The sequence below is a fragment of the Mytilus californianus genome, unplaced genomic scaffold (genome assembly GCF_021869535.1).
Source record: "Mytilus californianus isolate M0D057914Y unplaced genomic scaffold, xbMytCali1.0.p SCAF_2, whole genome shotgun sequence".
Lineage (NCBI taxonomy): Eukaryota > Metazoa > Mollusca > Bivalvia > Mytilida > Mytilidae > Mytilus > Mytilus californianus.
The window spans coordinates 51445489-51472212 of NW_026262668.1; the positions used below are offsets into that span (position 1 = coordinate 51445489).

General features: G+C 32.4%; 3 protein-coding genes across 4 annotated transcripts in view; 2 read left to right on the forward strand and 1 right to left on the reverse strand.

Annotated features, from left to right (window-relative positions):
* Positions 1-1445, forward strand: part of LOC127729969 (leucine-rich repeat-containing protein 15-like) — a 44639-nt gene extending 43194 nt beyond the window's left edge. The window contains exon 15 of the mRNA XM_052237969.1: positions 475-1445. Within this exon, the coding sequence (XP_052093929.1) occupies positions 475-965 (491 nt within the window). The 3' untranslated portion in view covers positions 966-1445. The remainder of the gene's footprint in view (positions 1-474) is intronic.
* Positions 1446-4793: 3348 nt separating this feature from the next.
* LOC127729970 (Golgi-associated plant pathogenesis-related protein 1-like) lies at positions 4794-8167 on the reverse strand. The gene is made up of 4 exons (XM_052237970.1): positions 8104-8167; positions 6881-7149; positions 6312-6401; positions 4794-5045 (listed from the first exon to the last, which is right to left on the reverse strand). The coding sequence occupies exons 2-4, from the start codon at positions 7146-7148 to the stop codon at positions 4858-4860; spliced, it is 546 nt and encodes a 181-aa protein (XP_052093930.1). The 5' UTR covers position 7149; positions 8104-8167; the 3' UTR covers positions 4794-4857.
* A 1713-nt stretch (positions 8168-9880) lies between these two features.
* Positions 9881-26724, forward strand: part of LOC127729971 (tetratricopeptide repeat protein 28-like) — a 30945-nt gene continuing 14101 nt past the window's right edge. For both annotated transcript variants that reach the window (XM_052237971.1, XM_052237972.1), the window contains exons 1-11: positions 9881-10047; positions 11809-11924; positions 13174-13383; positions 13606-13783; positions 15848-17325; positions 18109-19046; positions 19617-19786; positions 21254-21478; positions 22593-22740; positions 24345-24517; positions 25769-25872. In XM_052237971.1, coding sequence (XP_052093931.1) covers positions 11814-11924; positions 13174-13383; positions 13606-13783; positions 15848-17325; positions 18109-19046; positions 19617-19786; positions 21254-21478; positions 22593-22740; positions 24345-24517; positions 25769-25872 — 3735 coding nt within the window. In that variant the 5' untranslated portion in view covers positions 9881-10047; positions 11809-11813. The remainder of the gene's footprint in view (positions 10048-11808; positions 11925-13173; positions 13384-13605; positions 13784-15847; positions 17326-18108; positions 19047-19616; positions 19787-21253; positions 21479-22592; positions 22741-24344; positions 24518-25768; positions 25873-26724) is intronic.

Consider the following 26724-nt stretch of genomic DNA (forward strand, 5'->3'; position numbering starts at 1 on the left):
TAAAACAAAATGTTCGCGGCGCGATAACAATTTTCTGACTCAGACAAAAAACCATATCCCCCCCTTTTGAAGTTAAATGGTTGCCCCCTTACGTATAAATAAGGCGAAAGATATCAAAGTGACATTCATAGGTACAACTCGAAAATAAACTGAAAACGCCATGGCAAAAAAAACTTAAAAGACAAGCAATATTATACAATACACAACATAGAAAACTATAGACTGAGCAGCACCAACCCCACCAAAAACCGGGGGGATCGCAGGTGCTCCAGAAGGGTCTACAGATCCTGCTCCACATGTTTTAGTTACAAATTATGTTGAAACAAAGATATTCCTTTGCAAATTGCCTTTTTTGAAAATTTGACAGTTTCCCTTTATGGGATAATTTAAGATATTTGACGCCATGACAATACAATCGAAAGGAACAAAATAAAAATATTGAATTTAATAACAGCATATTTTATTGCTTTGTAGGTATAATAAATACTGAAGTGATCATCTATGCATCGTGTGGAGCTGGCATTTTTCTAATTCTCACTTGCAGTATTATTTGCTTTTGTGTCCACAAAAAATGTAGAAAAGCACATATTTATCAAAATACAGGAATTAACCAGAAATGCGTTGCGAATATCAGCGGAGCTAACATAGACGACGAAGTAGGCATAAGCCAGAACGTTTCAACTGGTAGGGAAAGTGGGCACGAATATCAACAAATCGACGAGCTTGAGATGTCAGATTTAGTTTTATCATCAAACGAACAACGACATATTACTGTTGGCGACAACTCAAGTAATTCGTCGGATGGGATTCAGTTATCGACCGATGGTTATTTAAATCCATACGAGTCATTGCTGTCTACCCAGCAACAGTCTGAAAACACACAAGACCGGGATTCTGATGAGAACACGGCATACTCAAGACTATATTCCAGATGTACAAGTGAAGTCGTTGATGAACCCATTTAAAACATAAACGATCCTAATAAAAAGGAAAATAGTATAATCGGTATATGAAAACTGTGTAGCAAAAATTTCGAAAGCCACAGTTCCATTACAATAAAATAGATTTAAAAAAGCGGAGTAAACTAAGGTCGAAATTGAATAAGTCAAACATGTAAAATACCCTTTCTGATATTTCATATTTTAAGGAATATTTAATTTGTAGCCGAATTGCAATTAGTTGCCTCGGGGCGATATTTAATTTTCATGTTTAGAGTTGACATCAACCGTGAATTCCCATTTATACTGCGTTCAGTTTTTGATTGATACTTCGTGTAATTACATAACTTACGTAAGATTTTCAATATATTTGTATATAAAAAAGCAAATACACGATTCCGTTTGCTGTTTTTTGTGGGTGCATATGTATACTTGAACATATTATTTTTTATTATCTGTTATATTTTTTATCGATTATCTTAAGATTTATTATAAATATTACTTGTTGATATTAATTATACGTATATGTACGCGCGAAAGTTTATTGGGTGGCGTTAAATGCAACACAATGTATGTTTACCGATGAAATTAAGAGTTAAGCCCCATTTATGCTATTGAACTTTGACTCCGAGAAACATAACTGGAACTGAAAGTCGTCAGTTGAAGGTTGAGGTCATACTAGTAAAACATGGGTCAACTCACCTTCTTTATTCAGTAGTGTCTGTGCCAAAAAGGACGGTTATTCGCATGTTTTCCTTTGAGGATAATATGTAGTAGTGTACATGGTCATTTTGTAACAATATAATTTGAAAAAAGAGGCAGAAGATAACAAAGGACATTAATAACTCGACAAAAGGACGAACAAGTCTACAAAACACAACATAAAAAACTATAGACTCGTCAACACGAACTCCAACAAACGCTGGTTCTCCGGAAGGGTAAGCAGTGGAAATTTGGTACACTTTTTCTTGTCTGATTATGATATGCAGGTTATTTCGATGTTGTAAGTGTACATGAAGCTTGTCACAGTTTACCATTTTTTATTTAAAATGAGCATTTCTGTGACTGTGTAAAAATCTATTTTGTACATCAAAGTAAATAAGACATTATAAACTGTAGGTTACATACTAGTTTTAGGCCATTTTAACAATTTATTAAATGTACATATGGAGTGTTTGCCTATAAAAATAGAGAAAGAAAAGATTGCTGTAGTGAAATCAAAAATCGTAATCCCAATAAAACAAATCATAATCCCAATAAAACAATAATACCATGGCCCAAAATAAAAACGACGAAAGGATAAACAAAATAACAAAACAGTATATAGAAAACTAAAGACCGAGCAACACGAACTAAAAACCGGGAATGAACTCAGGTGATCCTGTCCAACATTTGGCACCCGTCATGTTGCTCAAACAAGTAAAACTCGCCTTTGGTAATGTAACAATCAGATGGCATATGAGACACAGATATTCCATAACGGTCTACCAAACCATGGTTGTGTCCATAAATAAATTGGACAATATCCCTAATGCGCCTCTAAATGAGGAACTCACAAATCAACAAAATCTGTGCAGTGAAATTGGATACGTTTTAATTTTCAACAAGTGACTGACCTTAACCATTTGTATTGATTTGGAGAGCAGAGTATCATATAACTAAGGTGTAAAAACTATGGAATTTTTTTGCGAAGTTTCCTTTTAAAATGTATACAAAGAACTAAATTTTAAAAGAAATTATTGTGTAAATAGTGATTTTTTACCTCGAGAAGCCGCATCACAAAAAGCTTTTCGGGGTGTGCTAAATTACGGGAAAATAAATCTCACTTCGTACCCCGAAAATTTAACCACATATGTGAAATTGTCTCCGCTTCGAAACGAGGCATCTTACATATCCAAGTTTACGATATAGGGCGTTAGAATTGAGGAAAAGGCTACCATTACACTACAAACCAGTAAAAGTCTGAAATGGCCTATATCTGTACTCGACTGTACTGATTTTTACTCGACCAGTCTGAATTGGTCTGAATTTTACTCGACATTACTCGACCCCAGTCTTCACCATACTCGACTGTACTGATTTGTACTTGACCCTTATCTTTGCCATTGAAAATAGTCTGAACTATTACTCGACCAGTCTGAAACAGTCTTAACCCATTCTCGACCTGTACTCGACCTATTTTTTCCAGTCTAAACCATACTCGACCAAAGGTCTGAACAATACTCGACCAGTCTGAACCATACTTGACCAAATAACCTCTACTTTTTCTAAATTTTAACTGTTAAGATAAATTTCTTTTTAACTGACATGACAACAGCCACAATAAAATAAAGATATATTATAAAAACAGATTTTTACATTCTTACGTGATTCTCAGATTTATCAAATAGAGATAGTTAAATCAAATTATCTTATGTAATAATTTAATTATATTAATTTTAAAGTTTTAGAGTTTTGTTAAAAAAAGATTTTCTTTTACATAAAAACCACACCTATACTGAGGGTAATTAAACCTTATTAAGGTGCTTCTTGTTTGGCATGTGTTTTTTTTTAAATTAATTTTCCTAAATTCCTAAATAAAAACTACATAGGTTTCATGGTTACATACAAAAAATGTACAATAGTTATATAATTATCTTTTTAATGAGGTAACAACAGCCAACAAAATCACTGAAATTGTTTTACCTTATTTTAGAAATATATCTATTATTATATTTTGGGATATATTATATACAATATATAAAGCAATAGTTAACAATCAACAAGAAAGGAAAGGTGCATCCCAATAAAACCGTTGACTATGAAATTGTTAGGGCATTGAGAAAGAATTGTATCATTCGAGTTTGAGGCCATAACATTCAAGTGCTTTCAGGGAGATTTTTTTCTCTCCAAAATTACCATATTAGGACTGTGACAAATTGTCTAAAAAAAACGTTAGCCATAACATAAAAATGCGATTGTAAATTGAGAGTTGTGTTTCGACCAGTTTGTTTGCATCAAATCACATGAGATTATTAGCATATTGAGAACTGCCCCAGCTGTGATTCAATAAAGAGTCAGACACTTTCATATGGGATTAAACAACGTTCATAAATCAAAGGGAAAAATACATGTAAGCTGTATCACCATAGTAATAGTTAACAAACAGCTGGGGGGAAAAGTTGTACGTCTGAATAAAACTATTGGCCACGAGAAATCACATTATTCTACTTGTAAAACATGGGATTTTCAAATCATTTAACTTGTTAGCCATAATATAAGAAAACTGAAAGAATTGTAGGTTTGAAAATATGTATTTTTGTAAACTAAGAGAATCTTGTGTGCACTCTTTATTTATTGATCAATGATTTTTGGTGTTGAACGCCACTTTTAGCACTATTGGCTATATAGTGGCGGCTACTTTTTATTGTTTGAGAAAGCCGGAGAGAGCCAATGATCCTCGGCAGGAAAACTGACAATCCTAGTCAATTAAGATTGGAGTCGAACATACCTACCATGTGCGGGATTCCAACTCGCAATCTCAGTGTTGACAGGCCCGTGATACAGGAGCTGAGCTACTTAGTCCACGTTGCCACCGAGGTCCCTCTATAAATTATTTATTTGATATTTAGTTAATATGTGTACTAATAGAGCTGTGATTTGTTTTTGCTACCATGAGATTATGACCTCGGAATAACAAATGTACTATTCTGCATAGTATATTAAAACACCAATATAAAACTTGCCCATATATACGAAAACCAACTCAAGCAATAAACATCTTCTCACTAAAATATGCTCCTGCATGCATGCTGAAAATTTTCACTAGTTGTGAGTTTGGTTTCGTAGACCATTAGTGACCAGTCAACATTTTCGTAAGAAACATGAATTTCAATTAAGTTAAATTGTTACAATTGACTTTGCATTAACATAACGAAATCTACATTTTGAAATGCTTGAATATTAGAACTTTGTCATCAGGTTCCTTGACATTGTCAGTAAATTTTCCAAGGCCATTACCAGCTGGTCGGTATGAAGCTACTATTACTGTTCTGTCGTTTCCTATAGCTTTACCCATTCCCATTTCCTTTGTATCCTTCCATACCATTTGACTAAAATGTCCATAACCTGAAGTATAAAATTTACCCTTGTACATCAGGTGCGGATCCAGAATTTTAAAAGGGGGAAGGGGGTTGGCAAGTCAATGTTTGGAGTAATACTTGTAAATAATCTATGCATTTATCATATATGATGCTCCATAAGGGGGGACTGTGCCCCTCCCACTAAATCCACCTCTGCACATACTTTTTTAAATATTAAATGATTTATCTATGCTTAACTCAAACAGATAATATTGCATGATATTAAGCTAGGACGATACCACGTTAATGTGAAATAAATATGAACCCTGCCTTTTACGGGGATGACACAGGGTTGCTTATTTCCCAAATTCCTCTTTTGGGGAATTTTTTCCCACTTCCCACATTTTTCCTGCTTATTTCCAGATCCCACTTTTTTTGTTCTATATCTTTCACTCTCGTTTTTATTAGACCCCAAAATCCCACATCCCCACTTTTTTTTACCAAATATGTCTCACATTCCAAAAGCGTGCCATCCCCCTGTTTAACAAGGCTTTTTCTACTTTGAACTAAATTTTCATGCCACCGTTTGCAATATTTTATGATAAATATATGCAGAATGTTACCATTGATAGAATGGTGCTGTTTAAAAATAAATCTATGGAAGATACTGATTTACATGCATATGCACATGTATGACACAAACACATATCTTAATTTATTAAAAAGTCTGAAATAGAAGATGATTAAACATTTTGTGGTTCAATTTTTATTTTATTTCCTAACTGTATATTTCCGGCACATTATCAGGAATAAAGGACATTATTTCTGGATACAATACCTTTTTATAAGCATCTTTTTTTCAATCCGCGCGAAAAACAGATTTACATTCTGCATACGGTTGAAGATTGAAGCTAGATGTGATTTTTTTTCTGCTGGGGGAGGGGGAGGGGGGAAGGGGGGGGTCAGGTTGTTGTAGTGCTGAGGCATACCTTAAATCCATCTTTATTCGTCTAAAGAGGATTCTTTTTTATCATTATTTAGTAGGTGTAGGTGAATTATAGATGTAAAAATAATGGCTTCCTTCGTGATACAATAAATGTGAACTTTTGTAAGGATTATTAGATACTGCATGACATTAGTTATATGCTGATATAAAGCTGTTTGTTTGTGTATGGTGTCCTGGTAACAGTTACTGTAACGATGTATAACAACTTAAATATAAGTGAATTTTTTAGAACAATCCACTAGTTCCGTATTTGAAATGTGAAATGTTTGCCTGACTGACACTGACGTCCACACTGTAACAAAATACCTTTGATTATTTCTAATGGTGGTGGTTCCCTTCCAAAATATGGCTGGTAGATATCTACCCCGCTGTACCATTCTTTTATGATATCTTCAGCTTTAATTAAAGTGAGAAATTTGATTAGTCATATTGCTTTTAAAAAATGGATCATAGTAAAACTATTCAAACTAAAAATTCGACAATTGTGTGATTGTTTATTCTTTCATTTTACACGAATAAGAGAGGTCAACAAGACTGTAGAGCTAAAGGGGATAACTCAGTTTTGCGTTTTCAGTTTGTGTCTTGAAATTTTCTTGAATAAATGGATTTTCAACAATGTCGAAATATTCAGTATCGTGTCAGCTTTAAAGCGCTAAATACTAGAGAGAAATCAAATACGTCTAGCTGCTGGTTTGTTTCTTAATTTTAATCGCCTTTTCTCCAATGCGGATAAAGGTACTTCTGTACAAAACATCTTTAAAAGATAAAACTGTATTGACGTAAAATATAGCTAAAGATCACAGACACGTGTCTCCTTACTTGGTGTTTTAAGTGTCTGTTCCTAAGTTGCATCTAGCTGCACATAAACGTTTTACCTGAGTAGTCGACGGCGTAATTCTCGTAAGAATCTTTTAAAGTGACATTTTGCCCAATATTCTTTCTTCTAAGATGCTGAACCTCGGGAGTGTCTTGGTTTGTCTTAACCAAATACTCCGCCCATTCCTGTGCATGTTGGACTAGATCTTTTGCAAACTTTAATGGTGGAACGTTATGTTTGAGTCTTATGCTATTGTGTAGGAGCAAACCTTCAGTTGTAAATTGTTTGACGCTTGGGTATTGAGGACTGCATCCGAAACAACTCATTCTGAAAATGACGATATTGAGGGTATATGTGTTTAATAAACAATTTCATACATTCATTTAATGAATATGACTATTGAGGTCGTCCACATTACAATTTAATCTAAAATATAGATAAAGCTAATTCATTTTACAATTAACAAGTAATTTGCTAGTTAAACAATTTCGCTATCAATATAAGGATAAGGAGATGTGGCATGATTGCCAATGAGACACTAAGTATCCACCAGATTCCAAATGACGTGTATTTAAGCAACTATAGGCCACCGTATTGCTTTCAACAGTTAGCAAATTCCCATGCCTTATACTCAGCTGAAAAGGCCCCGATATGAATTGATACTAGCAATGCTTTATGACAAAAAACAAAAACAGTTCTAAATGGCTTAACTCAATAGATTGATACTAAGCACAAAAACAACTAACAAAAAACAAAAACAAGACACAAAGTACTGATCTAAGAGTACTCGGAAGTTACTGAAAGCTAGTTCAAAGTCCACAAATTACAACTTATAAATAAATCATGTTTTCCAAAACAAAAGTATCAATTATTCAAAATAAAAATAAATCTTATTACTAACATCAAAGGAATACAATCAGAACATAAGTAGCTCAATTAACATGTCATCATAAAAAGCTCCGATTCCTTGTAAAATAAAGGGATTTGAATGATGGAAAATGACGTGGGTGTTAGCAACTATATGTCGCCGTACAGCCTTCAACAATGAACGAAACAAAATGATGAAAGACAGCAACCAACGACATCCACTGAATTTTAAGTTTACTGACTTGAATAACACATAATGGGTATTATGTACCGGGTATATGTTAGATATCTGACCACTGTATATTCAGCAAAGCCATACATGTAGGTAAATACATATAAATTCCCTCAGTGAAGTCTTCATTTAATGTAAGGATTTTAATAAGATTTTCCTACGAAATAGAATGTAAATCTTACCTTCTGCATGTTAATTTTCATTAATAAATAGAAATGGTAACGTACTGCACACTTCATGCGTCTATGAATAATTAAAGATCACTGTCAATATCGGATTTCACAATCTTTTACTTATTTGAAACGTAATACTTGACTAGTTACAAAAGTTGTAATTGTTCGATATATAATTAGTTTTTTTTATGCAAAATGAAAAAATTCGAGAGCATTTAATCGCTTGGTCCTTCCGTCCGTCCGTCCGTCTGTGTGTCCGAAACAAATATTTTGCAGATGATTACTTGAGTATCCCTTGCTTCATGGAATGAAACTTACACAGATAGAAGGGGAGAAAAACCTATTGATTGTGGGGTCAATTAGTCAAAGTTTAAGGTCAATGCTACTAAAAATAAAACTTAAAAAAAATGGTTTCTGGATGGTAACTTTAGTTTCCCTTGCTTGATTCGAATGAACACCCATGGTGTCGTGTGTTAATGTATCATATTTGTTTTTGCTTATTGTTTTGTACATAAATCAGGCTGTTAGGTTTCTCGTTTGAATTGTTCTACATTTGTAATATCAGGGCCTTTTATACGGTATTGGTTTTGTTCATTGTTGAAGGCCATACCATACGGTGACTCATAGTTGCTAACTTCTACGTCATTTGGTCTCTGGTGGATAGTTGTCTCAATGGCATTCATACCACATCTTCTTATTTTTATTGTATCTAAACAAACGGAAGATATAGAGAGGAGAAGCAGCCTATTCATTTTATGTCAATATGTAAGGAATTTAGGTCACTGCTACTTTATATAGGGAAAATTTTGAAAAAAGTGTGCGGTTGAGTTTCCTTTTCTTAATTGGGACGAAATTAAAGTTATATATGGAAGAAGTCAATTGATTAAGGGATCAAAGGTCAAGGTCACTGTTAACAGTAACAGTAACATAATTTTTGGGGATATGGTTTCCGGCTGAGACTACTATAACACGTGTTATAGTAGTCTCAGTTTCCGGATGTTTTTTTTGTGTTTCCCTTGCTTGATTTGAACGACACTTACACAAACGAAAGATATAAGGAAGGAGGCAGAAGCTTATTGTGTCAAAATATCAATGGTCAAAGTCACTGTTTTTAAAAACAGGAAAAAAAATCGAAAATGGTTCCCGGATGATAGCTTGACTTTCCCTTGCTTAGTTGGAATGAAACATTTAGCGATGGAAGATATAGAGAATGGTTATAAGCCTATTGTTTTGGGGTCAGCAGGTCAAAGTTCAAGGTCACTGTCAGATTTTCAATTTTGTCTGTATACAAAGAGTAACGTTTTTAAGACATATATGTGAAAAGCATCTTAGTATTAACTCGATGAATAATTAATGATAGATGTATGTGCTGGCACGTCATGATATACTAGCTAGCAAACACCACTGTTAAGTTTCTTGATATCCAATACGTAAATTTAGTGATTTAAAAACAACTTTTAATCAGTATGGTAACATCGGTGTTAACAAGATATTGACACTTTTCTTTATCTTAATTGTAAGAAATATCCCACACATAGTAAAAAGATCTAAATAAAATGTTGCTAATATTTACCTAGAGGTCCTAGACGTATGCATTAAATTTATAAATATCATGGTATAGATAATTAAATATAAAAATATAATTATTCATAATTATAGTATGCCTGTGTGTTGTTAGTGTGTACCTTTGTTTGGCATTGTTTGTAATTCAGTACGTTATTCTAAATGCCTTATCTTCAGTTTTTGTTGGTAGTAGGATATACTGAAATTGAATGTGTATAGTTACGATCACTTCCGGTGCTGTTGAAAAGGATCCAAAGCACTGGAATCGGATTTTTGAATGACAGCAATGTTCCATTTACTACAAATTCGTGACAGATGATCAAAAGTCAACAATTTTATGACATTTGCATTCGTCTTGCCACAATGTCATTGTACATCTAGTTAAAAAAGGTACAACTCAGACCTACTAATTCCCTGCACCTGTGGCTGTGCGCTGCTACATGTAGCTGCACATTCTCCCAACATGCATTCATAGATTAAACACTAGTCATAGTTTACAGCATCACTATACGATTGTGTACTTTGTCCCTAAAACTAAAAAGTTTTTCAAGTGACCAACATATTCAGTTATATATGAGGCAGGTGTTCCTTAATTAGTCCAAATAATTATGACGTCTTGAAAGGCTATTTTAATTTTTTCTGTGGCGCCTTCAGCATCACAGACAAAAAATTAAAATAGCCTTTCAAGACGTCATAATTATTTGGACTAGTGTTGCCTGTGAAAGAGGATTTGCATAGTAAACTGTTTAAGGTTCATGTGGACCTTGTTAACTAAAATGGCTGTGTTTACACCTCAAAATTTGATTAGAGTATAGACAGACCTGTGCATCTGAAATAGTTTTAAGGTTTAGCATGACCTAGTTAAATTTCAAATGCATTTTATGTTTTAGAAAATTAAAAACTAAACTTTATTTTGCCGTGCACTTTTTATCGTCCCTGAATAATTACGAAATTCAATAAAATGTTAACCCAAATAATTCAGTTGTTATATTTCGCTGCTCTATGATGGCTAAATTAACACAAATAGGAGAGATTGATTATGGGGAGGACTGAATTATTCAGGTTAATACAATTTCAGCCATCAAAATGTTTATTTTGTTCAAAGGGAAATAACCTGAAAAGGTCTAATTCAAGATGAATAGAAAAACCAATCTTAAATTACCACAGGGCATTATTAAATACGACAGAATAGGGGCCTTTTATCCACTTTTTTTTTGAGAAAGGACAGGGCTTCAAGATAACGTGACAGGGCTCCACGCCTTCCCAAATCCTCCTGACGGAAATACTAATATTCCTTGAACACAGTGAATGTGATGGTACATGAATGTATCTGAAATAATTTTTTGTAGATTGTGTTATGGATGTGATGCTATAAATTCTAGAAACAAGATGATATTATATACTGCCTTGTTTAACAGGATGCTATATGAAATTTGTGGAAAGGACACTGCCTGCATTTTGCTATCATGAAAATTTAACCAAAACACAGTAACATTGAATATGCACAGTATGCACTTAGCTATCATATTTTAGAATTAGGCAGACAGGCAACTGGAATATACAATTTATATATTTAATAAAAGTTAACAGTTGTTAAGTGTACTTAATTTGTATGATTTTCAGAGGAAAAAATATTCTACATCATTGTCTTTTTGTTTGAAACCTGAACATACACATGATATATAATTCGGTTTACAAAAAAAAAAAAATTTTTTTCACTCATTGAATATCTGTTGCTACTGAAAAGTTCCCTATGCTGATCATGATATTATGCAAATTATATTTGGCATTGTAATGAATGTAAACAAAGGAATGTATTCGTAAATTTTTTGGGGAACACTCTTTTCTCATATTAATGTATAATTTTAAAAAAATCGGTGAACATATATTGACTATAGTTCAGCTTTATCATTAGTTTTTTTCTGTGATGATGAATAAGATTTAATAACTCATTTTATTGATATATAAACAAACAGAAGAAATTCAAAATGAGTTGATCTTTCATGGATACTTGCCTTATTTGAAATCATGCCACATCTCCTAATTTTTTCATTGTTAGTTGAAGGTGCACAATAAAAGACTTATTAAAGTGATCTTTCATCCTTGGAATGGAATTTATTTTATATTTGTGTTTTATATCTTATTTTTTAGAAACAATGGACAGACAGTTGCAAGCACATTATACTGCCACCCTCAGCCATAGCTTTAGTATGCCTAGCTTGGCTGAGGGCAGTGAACCAATATCTGAAGTGGAGGAAATTAATGAGGTAAATTTAATCTCAGCCATTTTGTTTATAACACTCACCCCTCAAAGCTGAAAGTAATACCCTATAATGTTCGCTAGCCTGTCAAGGCTGAGTTTGTAAGTTTGAAACTTCCTCCTGGCAAGTTGCATTAGGCCCCGGGGAGTTACTTCCTATATTTTTAGTGGTACAAGTGTGCCGCAAAACAGGGTCGCTTTTTCATGCCCTGCTGGTTAGAACAGGGTCCCTTTTTCATGTCCTGCTGGTTAGAACAGGGTCACTTTTTCATGCCCTGCTGGTGAGAACAGGGTCTTTTTTTAAACAAAGTATTTAGATATAGGAAGATGTAGTATGAGTGCCAATGAGACAACTCTCCATCCAAGTTAGAATATTTGTCTAGAACAGGATCGCTTATTTAACTGTTTAAGATACCGTCTAGAACAGCATCTATCTTATACTGTCTAGAACAGGATCATTCCTGGTGCATATTTCTGAGCGTGTATAGAACAGGGTATACATTTTCTGAGCGTGTCTAGAACAGGGTATGTTTTCAATATTTCTGTTTAGAACAGGGTATGTTTTTCAATGTTTTCTGGTTAGAACAGGGTATGATTTGGCAAGTGCTGTCGGCACAGTTATACCCGAAAGGATAGTCAGTAACCCTACCGGGCATTAGGCTCCCATCTTAGTTTTCCTGTCAAAGGTCGTGGTTCTCTCTTTGGGGACTCTGGCTTCCTCCTCGAATAATAACTGGCCGCCATGATAAACCAAGAGTGCTGCAAGTGGCATTAAACACTAACATTCAGTCAATCTAATTGGTACCTTAACAAAACACAGTCAAGTTTTATGTCAATAACTCTATTTATATCTTAAAAGTTCCTTAGTACTAATACAATGTAGATAAAACAATTACATGCATTATGAACAGTTGCTGGCCTGATGGAAAACAACTTGCTGATTATATCATTAAATCATACTTAGTTCCAACACAAAATTGTTAAGTTAAAAATATGTCTCTTTCGATTTAACTTTAATACTGTATAGTGTAATTGCTAAGGATGATAAAATTCTATGAAACATTATGAATGTCATGGCTTTCGTGAATATAAAGTTAATTCAATTGACGACCATTGCAAGGTTGTTTTTTATTGTATGAATTGTGCTTTTATAGTTATATCAAATGTCAACAAAATATCAGATAAAAAATTAAACACTTAAACTTAAGTCTAATTCAATTGCATAACTTCTTTTAACATATTTTTTTTTATTTCAGATTAAATCACTTCGGGAAATGGGAGACCAAGCCATGCAATTACAAGACTTTACTGTAGCCGTAAAACGTTACAATGAAGCTTTGGAAATTGATGATAAAAACATGGAGGTTTTATTTGCAAGGACAAAAGCTTTTCTGGACATGGGAGATAACTCTATGGCATTAAAAGATGCAGAGAATTCTATAAACATAGAACCTGACAACCCAGAGGTTTGATTTTACTTAACATTATACATGTATACACTAAAATATTTAAACTTGATTGAAATTAAGAAATTCTTTAGCTTTTAAAAGTTAGGACTAGTAAAATTTCTGTCAAAGGGAGATAATTGTCTTAATTTCATTTTGCCTTAAACTTCATGAAGATGCATTATTACATAAGAATTTACTGATTTGAGAAATAAAATAAACATGAAATCAATTTCCTTACAGGCATACAGACTTTATGGCTTGACTTTATGCCAAGTTCACAATTACAGAGACGCTGTCTTTGCATTTTTGACTGCCCTTGACCTTGACCCTGACAATGCTGATGACCTGACAGACCACATTGCAGAAGTTGCTGAACATATATGCCATATTCCAAAAGATGTTTTAGAGAAACTAGAAGGTAAACATATTTCATACTAATCCTCAAATTAGACATTTAAATGGGTTTTTTTTGTCAAATATTTATGATTGCATTTATGTTTTACTTGGAGAGTAATGTTTTACTCTTGACAATTACATATTAGGCCAAATAAAATACAAATTGTGTTATTTGGGTTTCCTAACTGATTCTAATTTTCACCTAGGGCCCTAACACAATATTTTTTTCAGCTTGTGACCAAAACAATTCTTACCCAACCCTACAATTCTTGATAAAAAAACCTTAAACACACATATTTTTGTATTGCCGGCTATCTTATTAGAATTTAGAATTGAATTAGGGTGACAAGTTATAATAAAAAGGTGTCTTGGTGCTCATTATTCAAGTTTTATTTCAAAACATGAGAGACTATAGATGGAAATATGAATTATTGTTACATTCAAAAAACATTCTTAACTGAACAGTTAACATTATGTTAACTTCCTATTCACTATTAATAAAGTATTGGAAAAGATTTTAACTTTCTATATAGGTGTAATACCACCATTGATTTTCCCCTATTAGTCTTTGTTAAATTTGCACTTTTCAAAAAATTGTGCAGAATTTAAATTTGTTTCAAATAAAGAAATACTTGGCAACTTGAGTAAAGTTTTATCCTGTCCAGTACTATAGAAAAAATTTCACATAACATTTCATTGCATATAAGAAAATAACCATCACTGGAAGTTAACCAATAAAATTTTCCCCCTTTTTTAACCTGTGTACAAGCTTCAGTAACCATGTAACCTCAAGTTTCCAAAATATTCTATAGAAACCCCAAATAAAAAAATAATGGTGCTTTAAAATACCCAAGATATATGTTTATGACCCAGAAATGTTTTACTGCAATGAAATGTAGGATCAATTACCTACAACTGTCAAATTCAAGGGAATATTTTTTTTCGACCTATTTTCGTACGCAACTGGATGTGATGTACTATGATTTGGTGGTATTACACCTATACACATGCAAGCAAATGTATGTTAAGATATACCATTGGCCATGTTGGTTACACCTGTATATTTATCAACAGTAATATGTTTTGACATTTTACAAGAGTAGAGACAAGAAACAAAAATGAAAAAAGAGATATGTAGTAAATGAAAAGAAGACAGCAACCCACATTAAATTAAAAACAAAATAGAAATGTACAGATTAAAATTTGGTTCTTGTTATTACACCTACTTAACTAGTACTAGCAAATTCTAAATTCCTTGAGTCTAGACAAATTCATAAATTAATGTAACCAATGGTCTTACTTCAACCCCAAATCCTTAACAGACAAAAATATCAAAGATAGCCACATATATTGATGAGATTCCTGACTTTGGAAAGTTAAACATACAGTGCTGTAAACCAATTCATTTTTGCCAGCATTATGTTTCCTTGACTTTTGTTAATAGAAAATTAACGCTTTTATGAATCATCAGGAATATGGTAAACTTGAAACTTCTCTTATATGAAAACATCAATCTAGTAAGAAAATCACTAAAATAAGTTATTGCTATGTAGGCTGGAAAGGGCTTGAAAAATTAACTATGTAGAAAAAGTTGTTTGCAGTAAACTCTAGGTCTGTAAGTGCTTTATGCACCATCTAATAAAGGATGAAAACACTTCCTACTTGAATGTAAAATTAACAAAAAACTAAGGGATAATCTATTTCAAAATTGTTTACCTTCTCATAATTTTATGTCTCTTACCCAAGAACAAAAAGTAAAAGAAATGCTAAACCCCTCTATCATGGAACATGTTAAAAATATTGGCTCCTTTATAAAACAGTCATTAGAGCTGAGGGCAGAAGTCGTATAATTTTTTTTCCATGTGCTCATTTGTTATAGAATTGTTATTTCTTTGCTATATTATGTTTGTTTTTTGTTTTGTTTTTTTTTCCTCAAACTAATTATGTTTATATGACAATAAAGATTATTATTAAAATCTAAATTTGATTTTGTAGAACAAACAAAAAAAATGATAAATTGGACATGTGAGAAATTAATTGCAAACATCAGTCAGTTTGTTTCTTCAGTTATATATATATTTTTTAGAAATGGACTCTTATAAAAAGTTAAGTGAAATTGGTGTACATCTTTTCCAAGCAAAACGATATGACTTCTGTATAACGATTTTGGAAGCAGCTCAGAAGTTTCAAACAAATCAGAAAGGCATAACTATGAGAATATTATTAACTTTAGCCAATGCTCACTCTGCTTGTAAACACAATGAACAGGCCATTTCTATATACCAGGAATGTCTGTCCACGGCAATTGCCACTCACGAACAGATTTACCAGACAAAGTCGCTGGTTAACATTGCAACTCTTTATCTGGAAAACAGAGACACTCATCAGGCTATTGTATTCTATGAAAAATTATTACAATTAGAGGCGGAGCTTGAAGAGGAGGCAGGATCACAGAGGGAACTCCCAGATTTCTGGACAAAAGAACTTCAGTGTGGTTTGCGCCTCAATCTAAGTATTGCTTACAAAACAATCGGACAGATGCATCATGCAGAACATCATGCCAGGAAGTATATATCCTTGTTAGAACAATTTAAACTTGAAGGTCGAATAAAATCTGAGTCGTACCACAATACAGGCATGTTGAATGAAATCCTTGGAAACTATGACGAAGCTTTGAAAAACTATAATTTGTATTTACAATCTTCTAAACGAAATAAAGATCGAAAAGGCATGGCCCAGGCTTATGGATGTTTAGGTAGTGTTTATGCTGCATTGAGGAACTGGAAGCTGTGTATAACATATCATGAACAGTATATATCCATGGCAAAGCGTTTTAAAGACACTAAGATGACTGTAATGGCATGTGAGATGTTAGCTGACACATACCTCATGAAGGAAGATTATGAAAAGGCCATTGAAGTGTATGATCAAATGCTGAATGCTGCCATTCGAACAGACTACAGAAGCAGGGCCACAGCTTTATGTAAAACTGGCAACGTTTACAGAGAGATGAAAAGATATCAGCATAGTTTATTTTTCTATGAACAAGCATATGATCTTGCTGATGATATGGAATATTATGATATACTTAAAATCTGTCAGTATAACATAGCCTGTATCCAACAACATTCCACACAGCTTAAGGATATCGAACAAGCTCGGCAATATTTTGAATCACTGATTCCTTTTTATGAGACAAAGATAAAAGAACATCGTGATGAAGATACTTATTGTCCACCTGACTATGAAAAACAATTGACTGAATGCTATGATGGGATGCAATGTGTTTTGAGCAAGCTTGGTAACAAGAATGAATGTTTACAGTTTGCTGAAGCTTATCGTAGAAGATACATTACAAAGATGCCTGGATATGTAGGATCCCAGATTGGTCCACATTTAGATTCAGTAGAACATATTACCAGGATTGTTCACCAACAGAATGCCAATGTTCTATATTATTCCTTACTACCCAGTAGACTGTTGATATGGGTTTTACTTCCTGGTCAAGGAGTTGTCAGATTCTATTCTGGGAGAGCAGAAGAGGATGAGGGCATGATAGAACAGGTTGGTAAATACATTTGGTTGATGTTGAGTTTATATATATGTGTATTTTATATGATAAAGTTATTACTTATCTCAAACACTGATGAAAATATATGAAAGGTTAGAAGAAAAAACTTTGGTTTATTGATTTATTATTTATTATTCATATACTATTGAAGTACCGGTACTTTACTTTATAGAATATCAATTCTCATTGATTTTATAATTTAAACAAATACATGAATTTTCATACTTATTGTACACAAATGGAATGCATTTATTTCTAGTGGGAAAAACCTGATACCATTTATTTTTTTCTGCCACAGCTACAAAATAGGTTCAGTAGGTCAGATTTAAAAAAACAACTTTTTTCTTTATGTTCTCCAGAAAAATTACCTGTTTCCTTTAAGTACTATCTGTATTTTCACTACACATCCAGTAATTGGCACATGCATGACCGGACTTTTGCAATTTCTATTGTTATGACAACTTTTTCCTTCAATTTTTGTAAATTTTATCACAAATTTGACTAGATAAATAACTGAAAGTCTGACAGTGGAAATAGGTTACATGTATTCTTTGTCTATCCGAATGACACCAAATGCTTTTTTATAAAATAAGATTTTTGACAAGACAATTCAATGTTTTATGGTCAAACATATGGTTGGTTGGGAAGAAGGAAACAGATATTTATATTTTTTTGTAGACTTAAGTATGAGAATCAAATTACAAATTTACTTTCAAAGTACTTCACTTATATTTTAAAAAAGACAAAATTGTTTTAATTTCATAATTTCTTTCTAGGTCCAAACTTTATTGAAAGAGATCAGAGGCAATGCTGACTGGAAAAATTTGCAAACAACTTGTGAAAATCGAGCAATTCCATTGAGTGAAGAAAGACTCAATTTAAAGAGACACAAAAATTTGATGCTAGCTCAAAGAAAGTCTGAAGACCACAAAGACAACAACAACAATAATAATGAGAATACTTCTAGTAAATCTCCATGTCATAAACTCTTTAACTTGCTCATAGCACCTGTTGAGGATATTTTGATGAAGTTGGACAAGGGAAATAACTTAGTAATTATACCAGACAAAGATTTATTTCATTGCCCATTTACCATCTTGCAGGATTGGAGTTCAAATTATTTGTCTACTAGACATCATATAACCATCTTACCTAGCATATTAATGTTGGAAAAATGTGTGAATAACGAACTTAATTATTTAAAGAGTCAAGATGAACTAGACTTCTTGAGATCTCAGACAAGAAAAGGTGGCTTGAATAAATATTTGACCAAAACCATTTTGTCGAATGCTACCACTCCGGCAGATGATGCTGAATCATCTGTATCCTTTATGTTAGATCTACGTAAGGTGTCAAACCCACGGTTAGTCACCACACAATTGTCTCTCAAGTCTGAACTTGAAGAAAAAATGGACCCGTCAAAAGAAAACACTCAGTTATCATTGGAGGGTAACAGAATGTCCCCTCGATCTCCTAGTCAGAATTTACCACAAATTCCAGAAAGATCTGCTTTGAAGGCCGCAGATTTCTTATCCCGTGTTGGAAGTCCAACATCACTCGAAGCTTTACTGAGTCTACATAGCTACTCTACACTAACAACTTGCACCTCTACAGGAACAGACATAACATCGTCTTCTAGTGCTGTTACAGAATTTCATCAAATCAGTGACAGGGAGAGATGTCTGGTGATAGGGAATCCCCAACTTCCTGAAAGGTAATATACAGTGGTATTTTTTATTTGAATGAAAACAAGTAGATGTGGTGGAAATTTTTTTAAATAATGAAAATCCTAAAATATAATACAGTGACTCTAGTGAAAATATGTTACTATGACTTAAATAAAGTATTTGTCTTGTCTTGTCTTGTGAACTTTAATCATGTGACGAGTGTTTAATCAGTTGATTTTCTTGTTACAAGGTGAAGGTACAATGTTACTTTTGTTCATTTTTCAAATAATAACTGGAAATAGATGTGCCCTGTAGCACATTGAATTTCACTAAAAAAGAGTTTCAGAAATAAAAAAAAAAGACTTGGGATTTGTCATAACCATTTTATATTAATGTAGCATAAATTTGCCAATGAAATGTTAGAATAAGCTTACATACATGTATCATTCCAATGGCAGTTGAAATTCCTCCCCTTCATCCAATTTGACTCAGTTTGCAGAACCTACGGTATTACATATTTGATATATTGTTAACTCGTTCCTGTCCTGAATTTTTCCCCACTGGATGTTGAACAAATGATAATCAATCAGTATATTTACCTCTCTGAAATTTTATAGCGCAATATTGCATGGTAGCACGTGGAAGCCATCATGTATCAGTCTTCCAGCAGCCAAGAGAGAGTTGTCAGCTGTAGGATCCTGGTTAGATGTTTCTCCTATAACAGGTTCACAAGCTACCAAGGAGGCTTTCCTGAAAGAAATACAGAATTCAACAGTCATACATATAGGTAATTAGAATTCAACAGTCATACATGTAGGTAATTAGAATTCAACGGTCATACATATAGGTAATTAGAATTCAACAGTCATACATATAGGTAACTAGAATTCAACAGTTATACATATAGGTAATTAGAATTCAACAGTCCTACATATAGGTAATTAGAATTCAACAGTCATACATATTATATACATGTATATATATATATATATATACGTAATTAGAATTCAACAGTTATTCATATAGGTAATTATAATTCAACACTCATACATATTCGTTATTAGATTTCATCAATCATACATATAGGTAATTAGAATTTAACAATTATGCCTATAAGTAACTGGAATACAGCAGCAGTCAAACATCTAGGTCATTAGAATTTCACATTTATGCATATAGATTATTAGAATTCAATAGTAATAAATATAGGTCATTAGAATTCCACAGTCAAACCTATAGGTAATTAAAATTCAAAAGTCACACATATAGTAATTTAAATTCAACAGTCATACATAAAGTTAATTACAATTCAATAGACATACATATAGGTAATTAGAATTCAACAGTCATACATATAGTTAATTAGAATTCAATAGTCTTACATATAGATAATTAGAATTCCACAGTCAAACCAATAGGTAATCAAAAATCAAAAGTCATACATATAGTAATTTAAATTCAACAGTCATACATATTGTAATTTAAATTCAACTGTCATACATATTGATAATTAAAATTCAACAGTCATACATGATGGTTATTATAATTCAACAGGCAGACATATAGGTAATTAGAATTCTACAGTCAAACCAATAGGTAATCAAAATTCAACAGTCACACATTTAGTAATTTAAATCCAACAGTCATACATATAGTTCATTAGAATTCAAAAGTCGTACATATAGGTAATTAGAATTCCACAGTCAAACCAATAGGTAATCAAAACCAACAGTCATACATATAGTAATTTAAATTCAACAGTCATACAAATTGGTAATTAGAATTCAACAGTCATACATAACGGTTATTAGAATTCAACAGGCAGATATATAGGTATTATTAGAATTCCACAGTCAAACCAATAGGTAATCAAATTCAACAGTCATACATATAGTAATTTAAATTCAACATTCATACAAATTGATAATTAGAATTCAACAGTCATACATAATGGTTATTATAATTCAACAGGCAGACATATAGGTAATTAGTATTCCACAGTCAAACCAATAGGTAATCAAAATTCAACAGTCACACATTTAGTAATTTAAATTCAACAGTCATATGTATTGATAATAAGAATTCAACAGTCATACCGGGTACATTAGGTTATAATAATTCAACAGGCAGACAAATAGGTAATAAGAATTCAAGTCATACATATAGGTACTTGAAATTCAACAGTTTTTCATTTTTTGCTTCAACTGGCAGGCAAGAAAATAAGCAAATAATAGATATATTTAATTTATTTTAGCAACATTTGGTTGTTGGAGAGAAGGATTTCTGGCATTTACACCTAACCCAATCAGACAAGAGTCAGGTCCTCCTCAGCAATACTCATATATTGTCACATCCAGTGATATCTTAGCCTGTAAACTTAATGCTCAGCTTGTTGTGTTAAATGTTGGATACAACTCAAACAGGACAGAAGAAACTATTGAACAGGGATACAGTTTACCGTCTGCTTTCCTAGCTGCAGGTAAGTGTTTATATTGATAAGGAGATATGTTATGATTAGACAACTATCTGAAAGACCAAATGACAAAGAGTGAACAATTTTGATAGAAAATTTAAATCAAGGAAATAAAGTGCATACTAGACAAAATCTTAAATAGATCACAGTGAAAGCTGTCACTACCAAACCCTACATCAGAAACCTGTCCAAACCATCAAATAATGGTATGATGATATTCAAAAGATGGTGGCCTTGGGCTGTTTTCTGCTTTTTGGTTGGGTTGTTATATCTTTGACACACTCCCCATTTCCATTCTCAATTTCATTTGGTATAAATTTAGTGAATATAAACCAGGTCTATTCTGAACTATTCTGAAATTAGCACATTCCAAAATACTATGTTAAATATCCCAGTGCAGCAAAAATGAAAGGACTACTATCATTGGTTAATATTAATGTACTTAAGAATGTATCTTTATTCGTTTCAAAGTTAACGAAAATATTATAAAGTAAAGTAATTATTAATATATTTCATTTCTAAGTTGGTCTATTTATTTCTATGATTGTATGTGATTGTATTTTGTATATATTTACCTTTTGTTTCACATGTCAATGTGACAGAGTGTTTTTAAATAAAGCATATTGTACTTGCTAAAACAAATTTGTGTTGTCCTAAAGTCCTTCTGTGATTATGTTTAGACAGGCTTTGCTGTATATTTCCAAATAGAGCATTTTTTCGCTTGATAATATAAGACAAGTATTAGGCTAAGTTACATGTGAAAAATGATGTGAAGACTTTTTTTGGTAAAAGATGTATAAATAGCAAATATAACAGAAAAACATGTGGTATTTTGGCATAAAAAGAAAATCAAGACATGCATACAAAAAGTGTGAAGTATTGTGTTATATTGTAGAAGATTTTAGATTATTTTTAGAGTAATAAGTATTTTGTTTTTTTTTAGTAAAATATGTTAGGTGCTGAATGGGTACTTTTATATTTTAATTGACATCAAACAATATTGCAAGTCAGAAATTTTACAGTGTTTTATTGGTGTTTATTTTTTTAATGCAATTATTTATTTGTATGTGTCTCATTGCTCAGGAGAAGTTTTTCTATATTTTATTTGTATATATTTTAGGAGCCCAATGTGTACTTGCATGTTCATGGTTGACACCAAATATTGCTAGGGAGAAGTTTTTCTATAGATTTTACACAGAATTACAAGAAGGGTGTTTGGTAACAGAGGCTATGTACACAGGCATGCGATTCCTCCAAAGTGATGAAAGGTATGTTGTGAATTCATTTTTATTTGTGATACTGATTTCTGTGGATTTTATGGGTATAGTTGAACAACAACATGCATAATTTAAATATTCAATGAAGTACAAATTTCTATATGCTTGTATGAAGACTTTGGCAAAACCAAGAAATCAAATATCCTCTAAAATACAATTTTTCATCAATCATCAAAATTTATAGCTAGTGTCTATAAGATTGGGCATTGTCCAGTGATGGAAGTAATTTTGACTTTCTTTTTAGCTCACCTGGCCCAAAGGGCCAAGTGAGCTTTTCTCATCACTTGGCGTTTGTCGTCGTCGTTGTCCGTCGTCGTCGTCCGTCGTCGTTAACTTTTACAGAAATCTTCTCCTCTGAAACTACTGGGCCAAATTTGACCAAATTTGTCCACAATCATCATTAGGGTATCTAGTTTAAAAAATGTGTCCGATGACCCCACCCGTGAACCAAGATGGCCGACATGGCTAAAAAATAGTACATAGGGTAAAATGCAGTTTTTGGCTCATATCTCTGAAACCAAAGCATTTAGAGCAAATCTGACGAGGATAAAATTGTTTATTAGGTCAAGATCTATCTGCCCTGAAATTTTCAGACCAATCAGGCAACACGTTGTTGGGTTGCTGCCCCTGAATTGGTCTTTTTAAGAAAATTTTGCAGCTTTTGGTTATTATCTTGAATATTATTATAGATCGAGATAAACTGTAAAACAGCAAAGTAAGATCTACAAATAAGTCAACATGAACAAAATTGTCAATTGACCCCTTAAGGAGTTATTGCCCTTTATAGTCAATTTTTTACAATTTTCATAAATTTTGTAAATTTTTGTAAATTTTTACAAAATATTTTCCACTGTTACTACTGGGCCAAGTTCATTATAGATAGAGATAATTGTGAGCAGCAAGAATGTTCAGTAAAGTAAGATCTACAAACACATCACCATCACCAAAACACAATTTTGTCATGAATCCATCTGTGTCCTTTGTTTAATATGCACATAGACCAAGGTGAGCGACACAGGCTCTTTAGAGCCTCTAGTTTAAGATCATAGTCAAAACACACAAGAACTACAAGGAAATTGATTACGCTGTTTATTGACATACTGTAAATTCAAAAATTATTGCAAGTTTTTTTATTATTGCGAATAATGCAATTGGGCGAGTATCGCAATAATAAGAACCCACATTCTGAGATCTGATACATATATCTGTACGCAGATTTTTCTGAAATAGCAATAATTAATCTAGTATTATTGTCCATTTTTTTAAAATTGCACTAAGAAAAGCATGCAATAATTTACGAATTTAAAGTACAATGTATTTGGTAAGATCTAATGTCTGTTTTTTTTTAAATTTAATTTTGCATACTGGTAGCTTTGGCATCTATCCTTGTGAAATAGGTATAACAAAATATCAAAATACAAGGTACATTTAAATAGGGGAAGTCCATGAAAATTGACAAAATCAAACTTTATCAACCACTAGAGTAGAACGATTAAAAAACAACGGTCATATTCCTGTGAAAGTATACAATGCAAGGATTTTCAGTGTTTTAATGTTGGCATTATAACATAATGTAGTATTTCTTTTTTCCTCAGATATTCCGATATACAAACATGGTGTCCATTCATGCTGATAGGTAAAAATGTTGCTATTAACCTTAAACAGATACGACATGCAATGTTAGACCAGAAACTTGACCAAACAGAAAAAATGGTGGAGGAAAAAAGCGGAAAAGAATTCTTGAACCCTAAAACATTTATACCATCAGGTAATTACTATTATTTCTTTAATTCTTTTCTTATTTAAACATATTTAGAGTGTGATTTGATGGTCAATAGTTCAAGATTCTTTAATAAGCAGAATCAATTTTAATTTTGAATATTTGTTTGTTCTTACATTTAAGAAGGTACATAACACTACAGGGAGAAAACTCTGTAAAAATCAGCTGAACGTTTTAATCACATTCTATTGTTAAGGAAATATTGAGCTTCTCAATGATCAAAATTAGTGTTTGTCAAACTGCTATATATCCAATGAAATTTTTCCCATAAAGTGTGTGGTTCAAGTTTTTTGAAATTTTTATATTTTTGTCAAAGGGTCAAAGTAAATATTTTGTCAAAATTTTATGAAAATTAAATGAGCCAAATTGATTTTAGTCAAGGTGTTTGGTACCACCTTAACTATTATTCTTGCATGGATGCTCATAGGAGTAAAATGTCAAGTCATCGTTTACATTTTGAAGAGAAAATGTGTTTGACTCCTAGTGTGAATGGAAAATCTGTGTAAATCCAAGTATGTAGTAAAAATCTGTTTGCGCCAGTAACTTTAAAAAAATGTCAAATGATATTTATTTGCCAAAAATTTTTAATTAATTTTTTTATCCATAATATTTTTGGGGTTTCATTTGGAAAATCCATGACTTTGCCATTGTGTTATCTAGGGGGATACCCATTTTTTTTTATCCCCATTTCCACCTAAACTCTTTATTAATTCAAACTATCTCAGAATCTTAACCATATAAAGCCATTGTGCATATCCATGGGTCTGATCCCGGATCCCACTTATTGTTTTGTCAGAATCCTCTACCCTGCTTATCATTGTAATGATAGGCTTGTAATTTCACATGTCCCACCCGACTTCGTTTCCCGTTTTTGTGAAAAATGATTTGACTTTTCACGTGTCAAGCTTACATAAAATCAGCCAATCCCGCATCACGCTTACACCCCGATGAGAGCCACTTGATACACAATGTCTCTTGTGCATTTGGTTTGAAATATTACTCTCTATATACCATTGAAAAAAAGAAAAGAAAAAACGAAGCAGGTAAGGAAAGGAAAACCTAGCAGACAACAAGCTTTGACCTATTTTTTTCACCTCAACATCATTTGATCTCTGGTAGAGAGTTGTCTCATTGGCAATCATACCACATCTTCCTATTTTTTTATTAGAACAAAAAAAAAAAATCTTCGAAATAAATATGAATCCTGTTCTTATCCAAATGTTTTACATTTTACTCTAGTGCCTACCAGGGAAGACAACTTAGCAAATGTACAGAGAATTCTGGGAGAAATATTACAAGACCACAAATACCATCCAATGGTTGTTTCTGACTTAATAGATTTGGTAAGAACTGTCATTGATATTGAGAGGTATTGAAATAGAACTGAAATTCTTGAATTTATTTTGAATTCAGAATTATCATAAGACAAATGAAAATTATATTCCAAACCTCTCGAAAACAGCAGCCTTTAACTCAACTTTGAATGATGTACACTTCTCAAAAAGAATTCAGTGACTCCATGATTATATATTACATCATTAAAACTGAAATTTATTTGGCAGCATCTTTTTCTATTAGCAAAATCTTTTAAATTATTTTGTAAAAATAGAGTTTTAAAGATTATATTGTACTGTTTTTCATGGGTTTTACATGCGTTCTGTACAAATGTGCCTTCAGTGTATTTAAAATTTTTCTATTTGACTGAATTTAAAGAAAAAAGTATTGTTCATTATTGTTTGTCTATAAATACCAATATTTTTGGTAATAACTGTTTTCCTTTTTATGTAAAATGAAACAAATTATTTCTTTTTGTTTTCTATTGAAGATCAACATGTCTTAAGTTGTGAACAAACTCTCACAAAAATCTGTGTTATTGTCCTCCACTTACTGTTCTTTGACCTAAAATTTATTTGGAAAAAACTATACTCAATTTGCAACCTAACAACTCCCACAGTCAAAGTTGACCTTAGATTGACATGGCTATTATGTTAGGTCCCTTTTGGTCATATAGCTCTTTACTTGTTTTGGTGTTTATACATCCATTGACAATGATTTCAAATATTTGGCTTTGAGTGTTCCTGGTGAAGGAAAATCCTGAAGAGCACTTCAGACGCATACAATTAAAAAGAGTTATTTTCATTTTTCATATGTTTGTTGTTGAAGTTATGTTGTTGGGTTTCTGTCTCAAAGACATA